At 44.3% G+C, this 22,327-nt stretch overlaps 1 protein-coding gene across 2 annotated transcripts in view; it reads right to left on the reverse strand.

Annotated features, from left to right (window-relative positions):
• Positions 1–226: 226 nt before the first annotated feature.
• Positions 227–22,327, reverse strand: part of LOC110535423 (uncharacterized) — a 152,652-nt gene continuing 130,551 nt past the window's right edge. For both annotated transcript variants that reach the window (XM_090189665.1, XM_090189663.1), the window contains 4 exons: positions 16,497–16,590; positions 15,998–16,032; positions 8,582–8,681; positions 227–986 (listed from right to left, as the gene is read on the reverse strand). In XM_090189665.1, coding sequence (XP_090045791.1) covers positions 513–986; positions 8,582–8,681; positions 15,998–16,032; positions 16,497–16,590 — 703 coding nt within the window. In that variant the 3' untranslated portion in view covers positions 227–512. The remainder of the gene's footprint in view (positions 987–8,581; positions 8,682–15,997; positions 16,033–16,496; positions 16,591–22,327) is intronic.

Raw genomic sequence — 22,327 nt, forward strand, 5'->3', positions numbered from 1 at the left:
AACTATCTGGCCTACAGTCTCGACTATCTGGACTACAGTGACAACTATCTGGCCTTCAGTGACAACTATCTGGCCTACAGTGACAACTATCTGGCCTTCAGTGACAACTATCTGGCCTACAGTCTCAACTATCTGGCTTTCAGTGACAACTATCTGGCTTTCAGTGACAACTATCTGGCTTTCAGTGACAACTATCTGGCTTTCAGTGACAACTTCAAACATAAAACGGGATTTTTTTAAAATGTGGATTTATTATCAAACTGGAACTCAGAGAGACAACAATAACTATCAATATTACTACAACAGTCTCCATGTTACAAGGCACTGTACGAGTGCAGGAACACGCACACACATATAGATGTAAATGTCAACATTTGCAGCACATGGTACACAGTCATACAGTGATCAGAGACAATGATATGGCTTCATAACTGAACCCATCCAAAACAACAGCCAAACAAAGAAGAGATGCCAGGCATTAGAGGTCAGGGAACAGGGTGGTCAGCGGGAGGTTAGGTGAGGGGCGAAACGTCCTTGGTCTGTTCAATCTCCGTAGCGAGGTGGTTGATCCTACCTGACCAGTAGAGCTCTCTGTCCTGCAACTGTACTGATAGTTCTCCCACCCTCCTCACCCAGTAGGCCTCATTAACAGCCTGGGCCTCGCCTGGCTCCCGCGGCCCAGCCACGCTCAACTCTGCTCGGGTCAGGGCAGTGTCCTTCTCCCCTGGCCTGGGACTGGGGCTGTGGCTGGGGGGGTGGTGAAAAGGGGAGGGGGAAAGGTGGGAGGCAGGGGGAGGGTATCCTGTGTCTCTATCCAGAGAGGGGGAGAGGGAGGGAAGGGAGGAGGAAGATCCGTGGGTGAGGGAGAGGGGAAGGGGGGAGGTACCCCTCCGGTGGTTGGTTGGCGGTATCACTCGTCTGCGCTCTGATCTCTCCTCCTCCAGCTGCAGACGCAATCTCTCGTTCTCTCCTCCCAGAGTACTCAGCTAGGGGAAAGAGAGAGAGAGCGTTTGAGAGACAGAGATAGAGAGATACAGTTTGAGAAAGAGAGAGTTTGAGAAAGAGAGTGAGAGAGTTTGAGAGAGAGGGTGAGAGAGAATAAGAGAGAGAAAAAGCGAGGGGAATGTGGAGGGTAGAAGAGAGGAAAGCTGTTAAATGTTCCTGAGAGCTGTCATCATGGTGTAGATCTAACCAGAAAACAACAGAGACAGTCAGAGACAGTCAGAGATGAGAGAAATGGGTTTACAACCCTACACACTGTCAACACAAAACTCATCAGGCATGGTCAGAATGGAATTGGGCTCCAAAAACAATCATATCCAAAACTTTAGATAATTTTTTTGTATGTAACTGGCAAGTTTAAGGTGTGTTTTGGTAGGTAAGATGCATGTCAATGTGTGAGATCTACAACGACACAGTGATCAGAGAGAGAGAGAGAGAGAGAGAGAGAGAGAGAGAGAGGAGCTGGCTGATTCCTGGTTATTTTGAGCTGTACGGTAAGCAGACAGAGATGAAAAACATACATATGGACAGAGAGAGTCTGTAGTGACAGTGACACTCTTCCCCATCTGTTCCTCAGACATGTGTACGTAAGAGTGAGTGTGTGTCGGTATAGAAGCTAAGGTTAAAGAGCGATGTCACACACACCCCCCCCCCCCCCCCCCCCAAGTACTCGCCCCACGGCCGTTGTTATCGGTTTGGTTTGGTTGACAAAGCAGAGGTGAGGAGTGTTGCACAACCCAACAACCCAGTAAAAAAACACTACAGTACACATTGTGCACAACTGTTGCGTGGGCAATGACATCAGAGGCTGAAAAACAGGAGGCCCCTGTTGTTGTAATTTCGCAAATGTATGTGGCTTTTTCACCATTAAGGATTCTTTCACCATTATGCATGCACTAATTGTAAGTTGCTCTTGTATTTGAATATTTGTTATTTAAATCATTATTTTCTGTGTATTTGAGCTTTTTCAACTAATGTTGTTCGAAATTAACTTCTTCAATTGGAAGTATTTTAAAGTATTTTCAAAGCATTTCAGATAAATAGCCTATTATTTGAAATAGTATTTGAACCTAGGTCTGACTCACACAGTAACATTTCCATTACATCTCTGTACTCTAGCCAGTGGTTCCTAACCTTTTTTGATGGGATAAAACATTCTGTGGCACACCTAAACTTTTCCTAATAATGTATTTAGTGGTAATGACCTCCATCTCATCTGATCCATACTGCAAATCATCAATTTCCTGTGACACAAAAAATGAATCGATTAAATGATTTTAAATAGGTTTATTTGAACTATTTTCATAGTTCCTTACTCAAGACGGTTCATTTGTGTGTACCCCTTTAAGAGCATCCCGTAAATATCCAATAGAAAGAAAAACATGTAGGCCTAGCTCCGGTAAAATAGTAAAGGTCTAGAGACCAGCGGTTTGTAAAGGTTTTCTGCATTTCAAAATGGGTTTGGACGGTGTAGGCCGTCATTGTAAATAATAATTTGTTCTTAACTGACTTAGTTCAATACATTTTTTGCAAGTATCTGGCCCAAACAACAACAACATTCTCAGCAACATTTACAGAACATTTTTACTTGCTATGACTGTGGTACTGTATGTTATTGTTTAACTACCTTAATTAAGTCACTCTGGATAAGAGTGTCTATTAAATGACCAAAATTGTAATGTTTATGTGAAAATGAACTCAAGGCATACCAGTGTGACGAGGCACACCTGATAGTTTCTAAAGGCACAGCAGTGTGACGAGGCACCCCTGAGAGTTTCTCAAGGCATACCAGTGTGATGAGGCACCCCTGAGAGTTTCTCAAGACACCAGTGTGATGAGGCACCCCTGAGAGTTTCTCAAGGCACACCAGTGTGATGAGGCACACCTGAGAGTTTCTAAAGGCACACCAGTGTGATGAGGCACACCTGATCGTTTCTAAAGGCACAGCAGTGTGACGAGGCACCCCTGAGAGTTTCTCAAGGCATACCAGTGTGATGAGGCACCCCTGAGAGTTTCTCAAGGCACACCAGTGTGACGCGGCACACCGGTTGAAAACCACTGTTCTAGACATCTCTCCTCCCCTATCCCTCTATCCCATCCCTCGTTCACAGAAAAGACAGACAGGCGGCAGTATTGGGATTATTAGCAAATATGTCTATCAGATGTGGGGCTTCCAATCTTTCTATTAATGTGTGTGTTTGAACAGAAACTGAAGTATTACTCCCTTCCTTCTCTCACCTCTTGATGATTCCTCCGATCTGAAACAGCCTGAATAGGTTGAAGAAATAAGGTGTAAACTTTCCACCTATCCTGTATATCCACAGATCCAGTAGAATCTAAGACCAACTTTATCTGTAGCCCTGCAAAATGCCATATCCCCTGCCTTGTCCAAAACCTCAGCCAAATCTCCAACCCACAGTTTAAATCCAGTAATATCTTCTTGTGAAAATGTCACCTCCCCCGCCCAGCCCAAATCAAACCACAGTTATGTGTCTGTGAAAACACAGTATGATGTAAATGAACTAATTAACTCTAACATTCTTCGGGACATGTTTCATTTTCCATCATCTTTACAAAGACGAGATTTCTGCTAATTAAAAATCCCTGCACGAGTCTCTAACCCTGAACTGGTTCCGTCTAGGTGGGTGGAGTGTGTGTGCGTGTGTGATTGGTTTAGCTGATCATAGGCTAAAACCCACTGGTGACCAGTGTGAAGGCTGTCTACTACTCTTAGCAGAAGCAATAACAACACATTCAATATCCAAATGAAGAAAGGAGATTAGCTATTATTCTGAGCCACTAATCTATGGAAATGAAACATGTGTTATTCTATGGAGATTAGACAGCTATAATTGAGCTTCATCTGGAGTTCTCTAGCTGCAGAATGAAGTAAGACATTTCATTAGTCGTTTGACAAGGACATGGATAGGCGTGTGTGTGGCAGATGGCGGGCTGGTGAAATTGAGTGGGAGGTTGCCTGTCTGTCTAGGTGTGTGTTGGCGTCCTCATTAAGTGTTCTGTGTAGGAGCGGACGGCTGGATCGATATGTGTAATGATTCACACAGCAGATTAAGAGGTGTCTGAGACCCAGGCTATTAAACACAAGACACACACAATGAGGTGTCTGAGACCCAGGCTATTAAACACAAGACACACACAATGAGGTGCCTGAGACCCAGGCTATTAAACACACACAATGAGGTGTCTGAGACCCAGGCTATTAAACACAAGACACACACAATGAGGTGCCTGAGACCCAGGCTATTAAACACAAAACCACACACAATGAGGTGTCTGAGACCCAGGCTATTAAACACAAGACACACACAATGAGGTGTCTGAGACCCAGGCTATTAAACACAAAACCACACACAATGAGGTGTCTGAGACCCAGGCTATTAAACACAAGACACACACAATGAGGTGCCTGAGACCCAGGCTATTAAACACACACAATGAGGTGTCTGAGACCCAGGCTATTAAACACAAAACCACACACAATGAGGTGTCTGAGACCCAGGCTATTAAACACAAGACACACACAATGAGGTGCCTGAGACCCAGGCTATTAAACACAAAACCACACACAATGAGGTGTCTGAGACCCAGGCTATTAAACACAAAACCACACACAATGAGGTGTCTGAGACCCAGGCTATTAAACACAAGACACACACAATGAGGTGTCTGAGACCCAGGCTATTAAACACAAAACCACACACAATGAGGTGTCTGAGACCCAGGCTATTAAACACAAAACCACACACAATGAGGTGTCTGAGACCCAGGCTATTAAACACAAAACCACACACAATGAGGTGTCTGAGACCCAGGCTATTAAACACAAAACCACACACAATGAGGTGTCTGAGACCCAGGCTATTAAACACAAGACACACACAATGAGGTGTCTGAGACCCAGGCTATTAAACACAAGACACACACAATGAGGTGCCTGAGACCCAGGCTATTAAACACAAAACCACACACAATGAGGTGTCTGAGACCCAGGCTATTAAACACAAGATACACACAATGAGGTGTCTGAGACCCAGGCTATTAAACACAAGACACACACAATGAGGTGTCTGAGACCCAGGCTATTAAACACAAGACACACACAATGAGGTGTCTGAGACCCAGGCTATTAAACACAAGATACACACAATGAGGTGCCTGAGACCCAGGCTATTAAACACAAGATACACACAATGAGGTGCCTGAGACCCAGGCTATTAAACACACACAATGAGGTGTCTGAGACCCAGGCTATTAAACACAAGATACACACAATGAGGTGTCTGAGACCCAGGCTATTAAACACAAAACCACACACAATGAGGTGTCTGAGACCCAGGCTATTAAACACAAGATACACACAATGAGGTGCCTGAGACCCAGGCTATTAAACACAAAACCACACACAATGAGGTGCCTGAGACCCAGGCTATTAAACACACACAATGAGGTGTCTGAGACCCAGGCTATTAAACACACACAATGAGGTGTCTGAGACCCAGGCTATTAAACACAAGACACACACAATGAGGTGCCTGAGACCCAGGCTATTAAACACACACAATGAGGTGCCTGAGACCCAGGCTATTAAACACAAGACACACACAATGAGGTGTCTGAGACCCAGGCTATTAAACACAAAACCACACACAATGAGGTGTCTGAGACCCAGGCTATTAAACACAAAACCACACACAATGAGGTGTCTGAGACCCAGGCTATTAAACACAAGACACACACAATGAGGTGTCTGAGACCCAGGCTATTAAACACAAAACCACACACAATGAGGTGTCTGAGACCCAGGCTATTAAACACACACAATGAGGTGTCTGAGACCCAGGCTATTAAACACAAGACACACACAATGAGGTGCCTGAGACCCAGGCTATTAAACACACACAATGAGGTGCCTGAGACCCAGGCTATTAAACACAAAACCACACTCAATGAGGTGCCTGAGACCCAGGCTATTAAACACAAGACACACACAATGAGGTGTCTGAGACCCAGGCTATTAAACACAAAACCACACACAATGAGGTGTCTGAGACCCAGGCTATTAAACACAAAACCACACACAATGAGGTGCCTGAGACCCAGGCTATTAAACACAAAACCACACACAATGAGGTGTCTGAGACCCAGGCTATTAAACACAAAACCACACACAATGAGGTGTCTGAGACCCAGGCTATTAAACACAAAACCACACACAATGAGGTGTCTGAGACCCAGGCTATTAAACACAAAACCACACACAATGAGGTGTCTGAGACCCAGGCTATTAAACACACACAATGAGGTGTCTGAGACCCAGGCTATTAAACACAAAACCACACACAATGAGGTGTCTGAGACCCAGGCTATTAAACACAAAACCACACACAATGAGGTGTCTGAGACCCAGGCTATTAAACACAAAACCACACACAATGAGGTGTCTGAGACCCAGGCTATTAAACACACAATGAGGTGTCTGAGACCCAGGCTATTAAACACAAAACCACACACAATGAGGTGTCTGAGACCCAGGCTATTAAACACAAAACCACACACAATGAGGTGTCTGAGACCCAGGCTATTAAACACAAAACCACACACAATGAGGTGTCTGAGACCCAGGCTATTAAACACAAGACACACACAATGAGGTGTCTGAGACCCAGGCTATTAAACACAAAACCACACACAATGAGGTGTCTGAGACCCAGGCTATTAAACACAAGACACACACAATGAGGTGCCTGAGACCCAGGCTATTAAACACAAAACCACACACAATGAGGTGTCTGAGACCCAGGCTATTAAACACAAAAACACACACAATGAGGTGCCTGAGACCCAGGCTATTAAACACACACAATGAGGTATCTGAGACCCAGGCTATTATACACAAAACACACACAATTAGGTGTCTAAGACCCAGGCTGTCCTTTCAGAATCAGGAACCTGTCACACACTGAAAGTCCAACAGGTTCTCCACTGTACTAACCCGTCACACAACTGAAAGTCCAACAGGTTCTCCACTGTACTAACCCGTCACACAACTGAAAGTCCAATAGGTTCTCCACTGTACTAACCCGTCACACAACTGAAAGTCCAATAGGTTCTCCACTGTACTAACCTGTCACACACTGAAAGTCCAATAGGTTCTCCACTGTACTAACCCGTCACACAACTGAAAGTCCAATAAGTTCTCCACTGTACTAACCCGTCACACACTGAAAGTCCAATAGGTTCTCCACTGTACTAACCCGTCACACAACTGAAAGTCCAATAGGTTCTCCACTGTACTAACCCGTCACACACTGAAAGTCCAATAGGTTCTCCACTGTACTAACCCGTCACACAACTGAAAGTCCAACAGGTTCTCCACTGTACTAACCCGTCACACACTGAAAGTCCAACAGGTTCTCCACTGTACTAACCCGTCACACAACTGAAAGTCCAATAGGTTCTCCACTGTACTAACCTGTCACACACTGAAGGTCCAATAGGTTCTCCACTGTACTAACCCGTCACACACTGAAAGTCCAATAGGTTCTCCACTGTACTAACCCGTCACACAACTGAAAGTCCAATAGGTTCTCCACTGTACTAACCTGTCACACACTGAAGGTCCAATAGGTTCTCCACCATAATAGATATAAAGACCGTTATAATTCCCCCTGTCTCTTCTTACTAATAGTGAGCGCACAACTTTCCTACAATTTCCACCACTCTACCCCACCAGCGAGTCAAGGAAATGTAATGAAAGTAAAGGACAGTAATGTTTAGAGTAAATCCCAGGTTTCAATAGGCCATAAGATATTCATGTTTCAAGAAAGGAGTGTATATATTTGGCCTGGCAAAGTGGTTATATGCTCTGACTGAATGGAAGCTGATAATACATTTTTTAATCAGCTGGTCTCGCAAAGAAATGATTAGTCCTCACTGTCCGAATCAAGACCGAGTACCAATGTATCCGACACCGAGACAAGACCAAGAAGCTCAATATGTGATATCGAGACTGGATTTGAGTACTACAACACCGGCTATAACTATACTAAACAACTCAAGAGCAAAACAGTTGACATGCTGCTGATACCTTTCAAACCCAAACTTTGTTCAAGAAGAGGAAGAGGAGAGAAAATAAACATTCCTCTTCCTGCACGTTGTGGATTTGTTGACCATTTCTCTTGTGAAGTGACAACCCAGATAAACGACGGTGCACTTCTCTTTTGGTCAGGAGATTCTTCTGTTCTTCCTTTCTGTCTTTTATCCCAGCATACCATTTCTCTTCCCCGTCAGAGAGTGATGGGCTACAACACCATATTGATACTTCTCTCTCTGGCATGAAAGAGAATCATTTAGTGATGAAGAAACGTCACCGTTATCTACTGATGAGATTGGTTCTCTCTTTCCTCCCTCCTTCAGAGGAAATGGATGTGTGTGTGTTTGATGTCAGACGCTTTAAGGCTTCTTCTTCAGTCTGAACTACACAGCAAGTGGGCTGGTCTGTGTGTGTGAGTCTGTGTTGGGCCAGATGGACCTAATATGTGTGTGTGTGTGTTCTTACCTGTTTGTTGAGCAAGCCTATAGCCTCCAGGTTGCTTCTCAGTCTGACCTGCATGTACTGGATCCGACTCAGGTTGGTGGTCACAAAGCTCTCCCTCTCCCTGCACGCACGCACGCACGCACGCGAGCGCACACACACACACACACACACACACACACACATACACACACACACACACACGCACACGAGCACACAGAGGAAAGAACATTGTTACACACCGTCTAATGATGACAAAGAAGAAGTTGATAGCGATGATAATGATGAAGATAGAACATTATAAAGATTATATATAATACAGACAATTTTGTTGCCTGACCTCCGTTTTCTCCATAACAGAGTTGAAAAGCATAAAGCTGATATTTCAATGATAAACATGTGCACTTGTCTAACAAAATATGTTCATCAAATGTACTTTGCTTTACAAATTCAGGGCAAAGAACAACAAATTGGCAAACATCTTGATAAAGCACATCAAAATATGTTCTGAACATAGATGGAGGACGGAGCTAAATGGATTCCAGAATTCATTAAATCATATATAAGACATTTAACAATTTATTTACATTTTTGGGAAATTACAAACAAATGTTCCCTCTGATATCTCCAGATCCTCGGAGACTGAGTGAGTGAGGAATGTCCATTAAATGAACAACGTACAGTAAAATAATGGTTGCCTGTATTGACTTTGTGTGTGTGTGTCAGTACTCTCCCAGTCCTGTGCTGTGGCTTTCATGCACCGATGGGTCCAGTTAGGAGGGTAGTAACATTAGCATGCAAGCCTTGTAAATACCTTTACTAGCCCTCTCGTCAAGCCAAGACTCCTTAGCCTATTAGACTACTGCAAAGGACCCCAATCTTCATTTTCTTGTCAAGAGGAACTAAGGGTCTGCATCTCATGTTGATAAAGAGCAGTGAATGAAAAGGCAGGGGATCATGCTTGACTTGTTTAACGTAGTCATCATATTGCTAACGAATAACAATCTCCATACGCACGCGTGCGAGTGAGCACACACACACGCACCCCCTATTAGCAACAACTTAAAGAAGAAGCCAAGATGCTAGGAGGCCATTCTGAAGATGAACATAGATCAGAAGTCACAGCGATACGTCTCTGAAATGTAGTCTCATGAACCACATCGACCTGCTTTATCGCAATCAATATTAAACAGCTCAGTGGGGTCGAGACACGGGTACATAGAGGACAATAATGACTTAAACTTAAAACAACAATAGGTGTCCTTCATTAGAGAAGAACATCTGCATATGGAAACCTATTGTACCTTCTCCAGGGTTATATGGAAGTCCAGCTGTTTTAAATACCTATATGGGACACGTATTACCTGTGATAAACCTGTACGTGAATAACTAATATGTTTTGTCACAGAATAGCACACATCTGCATGGATATTGGGTTATTCATAATGGTTAACATCCATCCATATCATGGGATTTGTTACGTGTGATTAATAAGCTGTTTGTGTTATCAGAAATATAAATAAAGCTATTGGAATACATATAGAGAGATATAGAGTTGAACAATGTCCACAGAAACCCTCTTTTATCTCCATGTTTCCCAACATGTTGTTTTGGTTTTAACCAGAGCCTTCATCAGGCTGTAAAACATCTCATCAACACAGAGGCTGAGGCTGATAGATTTATGTTCACACACTTAAACCAGTGGAACACGCTTGGTTGCTGTGTGTTTGGCACTGGGCCTGTATACACTTATGTGTATTTGTTTGTGTGTGTAAGTGTCACTGTGTGTGTCAGAGTGTGTGTGTTTGTATATGTGTGTGAATGTGTAATTATAGGCCTAACCCAATCAGTGTGTGTATAATTACAGTCATTAGTGTTGGAGACAAGCTGACATCGCCACAGAACAAACACTAACGAGTTCGCTCTCCCTCTCTCTCCCCGTCCTTCTCTCTCTCTCTCCCATCTCGCTCGCTCTCTCCCGTCCCGCTCTCTCTCCCTGTCCCTCTCCCCTCATTCTTCTCTCTCTCCCCCCGTTCTTCTCTCTCTCTCTCCCATCTCGCTCGCTCTCTCCCGTCCCCCTCTCTCTCTCCCATCCCGCTCTCTCTCCCTGTCCCTCTCCCCTCGTTCTTCTCTCTCTCCCCCCGTTCTCTCTCTCTCCCATCTCGCTCGCTCTCTCCCGTCCCGCTCTCTCTCCCTGTCCCTCTCCCCTCGTTCTTCTCTCTCTCCCCCCGTTCTTCTCTCTCTCTCTCGCTTTCTGGCTCTTTCATTCATCACTCTTTCTTGCTCTCTGTGTCATATCTAGTTATCTTTCCTGCTCACTCTCTGTATCTCTCCACCACTCTATCCCTTCTCCTCTCCCTCCCTCCCTCTAATCCTCTTCTGGAATGACTGTGGTGCTAATTAAGAACATGATGGTATTGGTGGTAATTTAACGACCTTCTGGCTCCGCTGAGAGACTGGAGCTGACAGACAGATGTGACACAAGTGCTCCTAGCTGTTTCAGTGCAGCTGGAAGGAGAAACTCTGTAACACAGAATGAGAGACAGAGACAGAGAGAGAAAGAGAGACAGAGGGAGAGAGACAAAGCCAGATAGCTTGCCCTTTTAGACTGAAGAAGAGTTTTCAGGGGTTTTAGTCTCCTTGCTTTTCTCATATCCTTCATATCCTGCATGCTTCATTCTATAGCTAGAGGACTCCTGATATCTCCAGGTGTGATAAGTAGGAATTTTTTGTCTCTTTATCTGTTGTCTGGTACTGTATTTTTGCTAGCTAGGGTCACCTACTTTAAGTGCTGCCTGTCTTCCCAGTAGTCTACTTGGTGTGTGAACTGCTGACTGCTCATCATTTGCAGATAGTTGTTGACACATCAACCAGGATCAAGGTGCAGAGCAACTTGTTTTGGTAATCAGTGGCTGTATTGGGGGAGGAGTGGTTTCACTTCTCCTAGGCAATCAGCAATTTGTACAGGGAAGTGTTCTCTCCACCTTTACTAGTTAATTAGCTATTACTGTTAGTTCTTCAGTCTCCCCTTGATTCTCAGAGGCAGCTAAAAGCAGCGGTCATGTTGCAAAACTAAGACCGTCACCGATACAAAGACTGGTCTGCCGAAAGAGAGGAAGGCTTCACACCACTCTCTCACTATCTTACCTAGTTGTTTAGAGATTCTCATTTTGCTCTTTTGGCTGCGGCCCTTCTAATTTAGTGTACCCTGCGCACACAACCCATGTGGAATTCCAGGTCTCTGCAGGCTTTGGGAGTTCATCTCACCCTATGCTGCACTTCAGTCCCTTGACTTTACTGCCCTGACAGAGACATGGATCCCCTCAGAGAACACTGCTACTCCAGCTGCTGTTTCTTCATCTGAATATGTTTTCTCTCATGGTCTGAGAGCATCTGGTTGTCATAGTGATGGCACAGGTCTACTCATTTGTCCTAAGTGGAGATTTTCTATTCTCACCCTCTCTTACCGGTTTCTCCTCATTTGAATTCCATACTGTCACTTGTCCACTCAAGATTAAGAGTATGCCCACCAGGTGCCCTTGGAGAGTTCCTCAATTAGTTGGACACCTTGATAAGCTCATTTCCTGACGATGCTCACCGCTCTTAGTACTTGGCGACTTCAACCTCCCGACGTCTGCCTTCAATTAATTTCTTTCCACTTCTCAGCCTTTCCCAATCCCCTCCCACTCACAAGGCAGGCAATGCACTTGGCCTCATCGTTACTAGAGGCTGCTTACTACTAAATCTCACTGCAACCCCCCTCCAGGTCTCTGATCACTACTTTACTTTTCTGTCTCCCTTTCCTCCAATCCTAGTCACTCGGCCCCTATGCAGACAGTCATGCGCCGTCACAATCTTTGCTCTCTCTCTCTCTCTCTCTCCCACTACTCTCCTATTCTATCCTGTAATCTCTCCCTTCTGCTAAATCCTTCTCCCTCCTGTCTCCTGATTCTGCCACTCCTCCCTTTCCGTATCCTATAACTCGCACTGTCCCCTTTCCTCCCGGCCGGGTCGGCCCTCCCCTCTTGCTCCGTGGCTGAGTGACTCATTGCGAGCATACAGAAGAGGGCTGCGAGCAGTTGAGCGAAAATTGAGGAAAACTAAACTTCCGGAGGACCTATCAACCTTTCCCTCCCTACTCTCCCTCTCTCTCTCATCTTCCAATCTCTTCCCATCATCTTCCCATCTCTCTCCCTCTCTCTCTCTCTCTCTCTCCCTCTCTCTCCCTCCCACTTTCTACCACTAAATTTCAAGCGTATGCCTCTAGCCCTAGGAAACTCTTTTCCACTTTCTCCCTCCTTAATCCTCTACCCCTTCCCTCTCTGCGGACAACTTTGTCAACTCAGCCATGACATATGCTACTCATTCACTCAGACCATTGAGACCACTGGTCTCACTCACACAGAAGTACCCTACGTCTTGACTTCTTTCTCCCTTCTCTCTCCAGATGACATCCTGCGACTAGTGAGGTCTGGCTGCCCGACAACCTGCCTGCTCGACACCATCCCCTTCTGCCTTCTCCACACCATCTCTGGAGACCTTCTCCCATTCCTCACTTGCCTCACCAACTCATCCCTGACCACTGGCTGCATCCCCTCTGACTTCAAAATGGCCCGAGTTGCTCCCCTCAAGAAACCAACCTTCGACTCATCTGACGTAAAAAACTATAGACCTGTAACCCTTTCTTTTCTTTACAAAACACTCGAGCGTGCAGTCTCTGATCAACTTTCTCATTATCTTTCTCAGAACGATCATCTTGACCCTAACCAGTCAGGCTTCAAGATGGGTCACTCAACCGAGACTGTTCCTCTCTGTCAAGGACACTGCAAAAGCTGACTCTCTTCTGTTCTCATCCTCCTAGATCTATCCGCTGCCTTCGACACCATGAACCATCAGATCCTCCTCTCAGGGCTGGGCATCTCAGGCTCTGCACACTCTTGGATTGCATCCTACCTGGCAGGCCACTCCTACCAGGTGAAGTGGAGAGGATCTGAGTCTGCACCACATACTATCACTACCCGTGTCCCCCAGGGCTCGGTTCTAGGCCCTCTTCTCGCTATACACCGAGACTCTCGGCTCCATCAAATCCTCACAGTCTCTGCTATCATTGCTATGTGGATGACACTCAACTACTTTCCAGGTGGCGACATCTTTGCGCGCCTGGCAGATATCTCAACTTGAATGTCAGGGGGGATGTGGTCAGGGATGAATTGGCGAGGCAAGTGAGGAATGTCGGCCCACCACCTCAAGCTCAACAAGACGGAATTGCTCTTCCTCCCGGGGAAGGCCTGCCTGCTCAAATACCTCCATCACGGTTGACAACTCGTGTTCCCCTCCCAGAGTGCAAAGAACCTTGGCGTGACCCTTGTCATTCTCTGCAAACATCAAAGCAGTGACCCGCTCCTGCAGGTTCATGCTCTACAACATTCGTAGAGTACGACCCTACCTCACACAGGAAGCGGGTGCAGGTCCTAATCCAGGCACTCGTCCTCTCCCGTCCGGACTACTTCAACTCGCTGTTGGCTTTGCTCCCCGGTTGTGCCATCAAACCCCTGACCCTTACCCAGACTACTGCAGCCCACCTGGTTTTCAACCTTCCCAAGTTCTCTCATGTTACCTGGCTCCTCTGCACACTCCACTGGCTTCCAGTCAAAGCTTGCTTCCACTACAAGACCATGGTGATTGCCTGCGGAGCAGCAAGAGGAACTTCCCCTCTCTTCCTTCAGGCTCAAACCCTACACCCCAACCCGAGCACTCCGGTCTGCCACCTCAGGTCTCTTGGCCCTTCCACCCCTACGGGAGGGCAGCTTCCGCTCAGCCCAGTCCAAGCACTTCTCTGTCCTGGCACCCCAATAGTGGAACCAGTTTCTTCCTGAAGCTAGGACAGCAGAGTCCCTGCCAATCTTCCATAAACATCTGAAACCCCGCCTCTTCAATCATCTTCAACCCCCCCACCCCCCCCCCCCCCCCCCACCCCCACCCCACTAGCTCTGACTCTTGAGGAAACATGTACTTTCTATTCCTGTGGTATATGGATGTCCCACCTAGTTATCTTAAGATGAATACACTAACTGTAAGTCACTCTGGAAAAGAGCATCTGCTAAATGAAATGTAAAAATATCCTCGCCTCTCGTCCCTTCTCACTCCTCCTCTCCTCACCCCTTCTCCTCTCTTTTCCTCCCCTCTCATGCTTCCTCTTCTCCCCTCATTTTCTGTCAAATCAATAAACATACAGCTTAATGAATGAACTTTATAATCCTGGTAAAAGTATATTGTACTATGTAGCCTATATTACACAGCGTATAGAGGCTGTGTATATAGTAAGCTTTGTAATCATCATGGAATAACCAACGATTAGAGGGATTTCAGAAAATATTTCTAATAACTGACTCCTCACTAGGTTGATCACTGTCATGATTATACCACCGTATCCCTAGAGACCTCCTTCATAATGCATGATCCTAATCATGTGTAGGCCAATAGGTATATGACAGCCATGCAAATATCACTTCTCATATAGCAAGTATTTCGATTCATATATGCTACGGGGAAAGTGTAATAATGACACGAAGGGTTTTTCCTATAATCAGAGACAATAGAAGACAGCTTCATTCACTGCATCTTATCTCAGTCTACATTAATATATTCATCCCATCAAAAACCCACATCTATATGGATCTCTTCTCTCGGCCTCTGTAGCAATTATTCAGAAAGACAAAGAGATGTGATTCACCTTTCTGTCAGGGCCCTTAATAATATCATTCAAATGACTGACAGCTTTGAACTGTGTTTGAAACCAATAGGAGTCCAAACAAATTAGATCAGTTTGGAAATAAAGCCTGTTGGTTCGTTAGAGGACGAGGAGGGGGCGTGGTGGAGGGATGCATCGTTAACAAGGGGGACCCAAGAGGTCAGGTGGGGGGTGATTGGTAGTGTGTGTGTGTGTAGGTTTGGGGAGGATTGCTTCAGGCAGGTACCTCTATTGCCCCCCCCACAACCATCCCTTCTGTCCATCATTCTTTCATCCTCTTAATGAAACTAATAGATGAACCTCTCCACTACAGATGAAACTTAATCTGACAACAATGAGGACTCTGGTCAGAGACTTATCATTGTTAAAGACTCAGCATGATTTAGTTATTCAGTGTGTGTGTGTGGGTAGGTCACGTCACACACAGACACAGGTGGCATCGCCTGAGGGTGTTTTAATTGGCAGTACACCCCCTCCCCCTAATGTCATTATCCCATTCACAACTTTTCATTGGTAATAACATCATTAACAGCTGCTGGGGAAGAAGCAGCCTGAGTGTATGAAATGCCTGTGTCTGGATGTGATCATGACTACTATGGTGACTGATTGGGAGTATACGTACACACATGTATGACCACACACACTCACACACACCGTGTCCAGACAGAGAACAGACAGTTAGTACTTACTCCTCCTGCTGTTGACCCCGGTCTTGAACCTGGGCCTACGGAAAAAATGACAAGCTAAATATTAATCTAAGCCGACGATAGTCTTATCGGAGCCACGTCCATGTAGAGTTTTCTTCTATTCTACAATATTCTATACTAATCACTGGTGTTATTCTGATTGAGTTACAGTCATTAGTTTTGAGGCAGGTTTTTGGTGGCTGTATGCCTCAGGCACTGCTGACATATCAGACAAGAGTGATAGGACTCTGTTGCTGTTACCATTGTCTGATCAAAGTATTTGGAAATATGACATATTACAGAGACTAAATGGCATGTGTGGTTAGAGCAAAGGCTTATAAAAGAGACATACACATTTAGAAGAGTGGGGGCGGGGTACAACATATTATACACAAACAACTGTGCATATGTCAACTACAGAAATTCTACATCTTTCTTTCCTCGTTCTTTTTTCTCCCTCTTTCTCAGTCTAGAAGATCTCTCTCTTCTTCCTCTCATTTACCTTTAAGCGTTCCATCTCTCTCTCCTTCTCCTCCCCCTCATCTCCCAATTTCCTCAGCTCCTCCTCTAGGGCCCTGTTAGCCTCCTGAAGATGTCTGAGAGAGAGAAATAGAGACACAGAAACAGAGAGAGAGAGAGAGAGAGAGAGAGAGAGAGAGAGAGAGAGAGAGAAAAGCAATCCATATAGATTTTTGGATGAGAGGAGAGAGACAGAGAAAGGCAACATAAATGAAGGAGATGGAGAGAGGAACACAGTGCACTCAAACCACTGTCTGGCTTTAATGATGTCATTTAGGTGGAATGGCAGGCGAACACGCTGACCCAGACAGAGGGACAGACAGACAAGACATAGTGAGAGGACAGAAGGATAGAGAGGACAGAAGGATAAAAGGATAGAGAGGACAAAAGGATAGAGGACAGAAGGACAGAGATGACAGAAGGATACAAGGCTACAGAGGACAGAGGATAGAGAGGACAGAAGGCTAGAGAGGACATAAGGCTAGAGAGAATAGAAGGAGAGAGAGGACAGGAGAGAGATTACAGAAGGATAGAAGAATAGAGAGGACAGATAACAGAAGGATAGAGAGGACAGAAGGATAAAAGGATAGAGAGGACAGAAGGATAAAAGGATAGAGGACAGAAGGATAAAAGGATAGAGATTACAGAAGGATAAAAGGATAGAGAGGACAGAAGGATAAAAGGATAGAGATTACAGAAGGATAAAAGGATAGAGATGACAGAAGGATAAAAGGATAGAGAGGACAGAAGGATAAAAGGCTAGAGATTACAGAAGGATGAAATGATAGAGAGGACAGAAGGATAAAAGGATAGAGAGGACAGAAGGATAAAATGATAGAGAGGACAGAAGGATAAAAGGATAGAGAGGACAGAAGGATAAAATGATAGAGATTACAGAAGGATAAAAGGCTAGAGATTACAGAAGGATAAAAGGATAGAGAGGACAGAAGGATAAAATGATAGAGAGGACAGATGGATAAAAGGCTAGAGAGGACAGAAGGATAAAAGGATAGAGATTACAGAAGAATAAAAGGATAGCGAGGACAGAAGGATAAAAGGCTAGATGAGAAGGAAGGCTAGAGAGGACAGAAGGCTAGAGAGGACAGAATAATAAAAGGATAGAGAGGACAGAAGGATAGAGAGGACAGAAGGATAAAAGGATAGAGATTACAGAAGGATAAAAGGCTAGATGAGAAGGAAGGCTAGAGAGGACAGAAAGCTAGAGAGGACAGAAGGATAAAATGCTAGAGAGGACATAAGGCTAGAGAAGACAGAAGGATAAAAGGCTAGAGAGGACAGAAGGATAAAAGGCTAGAGAGGACAGAAGGCTAGAGAGGACAGAAGGATAAAAGGCTAGACAGAACATAAGGCTAGAGAGGACAGCAGGATGGATATTACAGAAGGATACAAGGATAGAGAGGACAGAAGGACAGAGAGGACAGAAAGGATAGAGATGACAGAAGGATAAAAGGCTAGAGAAGACAGAAGGATAAAAGGCTAGAGAGGACAGAAGGCTAGAGAGGACAGAAGGATAAAAGGCTAGAGAGAACATAAGGCTAGAGAGGACAGCAGGATAGATATTAGAAGGATACAAGGATAGAGAGGACAGAAGGACAGAGAGGACAGAAAGGATAGAGATGACAGAAGGATAAAAGGATAGAGATGACAGATGGATAAAATGAATGATAGAGAGGACAGAAGACTAGAGAGGACAGAAGGAATGATAGAAAGGACAGAAGGATAGAGATGACAGAAGGATAGAGAGGACAGGATAGAAAGGACAGAAGCACAGATGGACAGAGTGGATAGAGATTACAGAAGGATATAAGTACAGAAGGGTAGAGAGGACGGAAGGGCTGAGAGGATAGAAGGATAGAGAGGACGGAAGGACTGAGAGGATAGAAGGATAGAGAGGACGGAAGGACTGAGAGGATAGAAGGATAGAGAGGACGGAAGGACTGAGAGGATAGAAGGATAGAGAGGACGGAAGGACTGAGAGGATAGAAGGATAGAGAGGACGGAAGGACTGAGAGGATAGAAGGATAGAGAGGACGGAAGGACAGAGGATAGAAGGATAGAGAGGACGGAAGGACTGATAGGATAGAAGGATAGAGAGGACGGAAGGACTGAGAGGATAGAAGGATAGAGAGGATAGAAGGATAGAGAGGACGGAAGGACTGAGAGGATAGAAGGATAGAGGATGGAAGGACAGAAGGACAGAGGATAGAAGGATAGAGGACAGAAGGATAGAAATTACAGAAGGATAAAAGGCTAGAGAGGACAGAGGGATAGAGGACAGAAAGACACACACAGGAAGAAGGAGAGACATTCTCAGCATGACGGCGGTATGGAGCTACAGGGGGTGGAATGATGGATGACGGGAAGACCACTTTGATCTCTGAAGAACAGTGTCAGTGTGTGTGTGTGTGTGTGTTTGCTGACGGCGGGCAGGAAGTAATGTGTGTGTGTCAGGTGTGTGTCTTTTTCTGAGATTCTGAATCAGAGAGGAGTGTGTAACACACACACACACACCTACGAACGCACAAACACACCCACACCAACACCTGCTGTGATCACACATTCCCCCCTGGTGGGAAAGGTGACCTAGTTAGCAGGTGCAGCGTTTAGCTGAGCTGAGTTTCCTGTCTCAGAACATCCAGTCATCTTTAGTAAACAAATTCGCCGCTCAGGGACAACACACACACTCTCAAGGACACACAAACACACACATATGTAATACGTGTACATCATGTGTTTCTGGTAAGGGAGTCCATACCTTGTTAAGGGGCTTTATGTCAGTGTTTCTCCATCCTAGTCCTGGGGACCCTAGGGGGTGCACAGTTTTGTATTTGCCCTAGCACTAACATTGCCACACCTGATTCCTAGGGATGTAACGATTCTCCGATACGCATCGGTCCCTGGTTCAAATGTTTAAGATACTAGTGCATTGGTCAGCAGACCCCAAACCAAATGTAGCATGCATTTGTCAGAACATCCTATTTAAACGTTCCGAATTGCCGGTTACACATTTATTTTTAAATGTTTTATTCTACCTTCTGAAAATACCTCATCTTTTGTGACAACTGATGTGTCCTGTCTTTCAGTGTCGAACTAAGCACGCGTCACTTTGAATGCCAAACAACCCCAGGTAATATCAGTAGCTTGTAGTCAAACTGTGCATTGTGCCCAACTTCATGCGCTGACCAACGCGAGGCAGGCGGCATCTTACACATGCTAAAATGTTTATGTGTTGAGTGACAACCTTTGTAATGTGCTAGGTTATTATTGTTATCCATGTGCTGAAAATGGTGTTTTACCAGAACAACTTTCATCTGGCAATACCTGCTGAACAGAGCTTACAATAGATTTGATTTTGATTGTTCGGGTTCAACATCAGCAATAGTTTTGGTATATTTTTTAAATATAATTACATAACAAGGACCGAGGTGCACTGCATGGCCCGAAGGGAGAAGAGAAGTTCACTCTGTAAAAACATCCAAATGGTCAAAACCATTTGATTTTGAAAGTTATGTTATATATATTCATTGGCTATGTCATAGCTCATTTGTAAATAATAAATATTGATACATTACTATCTCAAACACTTAATGTGCAAAAATTGTCTTGCCCATTCACCCTCTGAATGGCACACATACATAATCCATGTCTGAATTGTCTCAAGGCTTAAAAATCCTTCTTTACCCTGTCTCCTCCTCTTCATCTACACTGATTGAAGTGGATTTAACAGGTGATATCAATAAGGGATCATAGCCTTCACCTGGTTAGTTTGTCAAGGAAAGACCAGGTGTTCCTAATGTTTTGTGCACTCAGTGTAGACACTATAATGATATATAATGTTAAGATAGACAGTATAATGATACAGTTGAAGTCGGAAGTTTACATACACTTAGGTTGGAGTCGTTAAAAATCATTGTTCAACCACTCCACAAATGTCTTGTTAACAAACAATAGTTTTGGCAAGTCTGTTAGGACATCTACTTTGTGCATAACACAACTAATTTTTCCAACAATTGTTAACAGACAGATTTTTTCACTTATAATTCACAATTCCAGTGGGTCAGAAGATTACATACACTAAGTTGACTGTGCCTTTAAACAGCTTGGAAAATTCCAGAAAATGATATCATGGCTTTAGAAGCTTCTGATAGGCTAATTGACATCATTTGAGTCAATTGGAGGTGTACCTGTGGATGTATTTCAAGGCCTACCTTCAAACTTTGCTTGACATCATGGGAAAATCAAAAGAAATCAGCCAAGACCTCAGAAAAAAAATGTAGACCTCCACAAGTCTGGTTCATCCTTGGGTGGCAGCATTTTGTTGTGTGGGTGCTTTGCTGCGGGAGGGACTGGTGCACTTCACAAAATAGATGGCTTCATGAGGAAGGAACAATATGTGGATATATTGAAGCAACATCTCAAGACATCGTTCAGGAAGTTAAAACTTGGTCGTGGTGGCAAAATGGCTTTAGCACAACAAAGGCAAGATACTGAAGTGGCCATCATAAAGCCCTGACCTCAATCCTATAGAAAATTTGTGGGCAGAACTGAAAAAGCTTGTGCGAGCAAGGAGGCCTACAAACCTGACTCAGTTACACCAGCTCTGTCAGGAGGAATGGGCCAAAATTCACCCAACTTATTGTGGGAAGCTTGTGGAAGGCAACCTGAAACGTTTGACCCAAGTTAAACAATTTAAAGGTAATGCTACCAAACACTCAATTAGTATATGTAAACTTCTGACCCACTGGGAATGTGATGAAAGAAATAAAAGCTGAAAGAAATCATTTTCTCTACTACTACTTAAAATAAAGTGGTGATCCTAACTGACCTAAGACTGAGACTTTTTACTAGGATTACATGTCAGGAACCGTGAAAAACTGAGTTTAAATGTATTTGGCTAAGGTGTATGTAAACTTGTGACTTCAACTGTATATAATGATAAGATATAGACAGTACAATGATACATAATGAGAAGATAGACAGTATAAAGGGAAAGGGGGATACCTAATCAGTTGTACAACTGAATGCATTCAACTGAAACGTGTCTTCCACATTTAAATCAATCTCTCTATACTTAATGATAAGATAGAGAGTACAATGATACATAATGATAAGATAGACAGTACAATGATATATAATGATTAGATATCATTATATCTCATTATACTGTCTATTTTATCATTATATCTCATATTGTCTAAGATAGAAAGTATAATGATATATATACAGTGCATTCGGAAAGTATTCAGACCCCTTGACTTTTACCACATTTTGTTACGTTACAGCCTTATTCTAAAATTGATAAAATTATTTGTTTTCCCTCATCAATCTACACACAATACCTCATAATGATGAAGCAAAAACAGGTTTCAGATGTTTTTGTAAATGTATAAATGTCCATAAGTATTCAGGCCCTTTACTCAGTACTTTGTTGAAGCACCATTGGCATCAATTACAGCCTCGAGTCTTCTTGGGTATGATGCTACACTCTTGGCACACCTGTATTTGGGGAGTTTCCCCCATTCTTCTCTGCAGATCCTTTCAAGCTCTATCAGTTTAGAGGGGAGCGTCACTGCACAGCTATTTTCTGGTCTGTCCAGAGTTATCGATGTGGTTCAAGTCTGGGCTCTGGCTGGGCCACTCAAGGACATTCAGAGACTTGTCCCGAAGCCACTCCTGCGTTGTCTTGGCTGTGTGCTTAGGGTCGTTGTCCTGTTGGAAGGTGAACTTTCGCCTCAGTCTGAGGTCCTGAGCGCTCTGGAGCATGTTTTCATTAAGGATCTCTCTGTACTATGC

Source organism: Oncorhynchus mykiss, chromosome 11, assembly GCF_057628025.1.
Source record: "Oncorhynchus mykiss isolate SJ-2025 chromosome 11, ASM5762802v1, whole genome shotgun sequence".
Classification (NCBI taxonomy): Eukaryota; Metazoa; Chordata; class Actinopteri; order Salmoniformes; family Salmonidae; genus Oncorhynchus; species Oncorhynchus mykiss.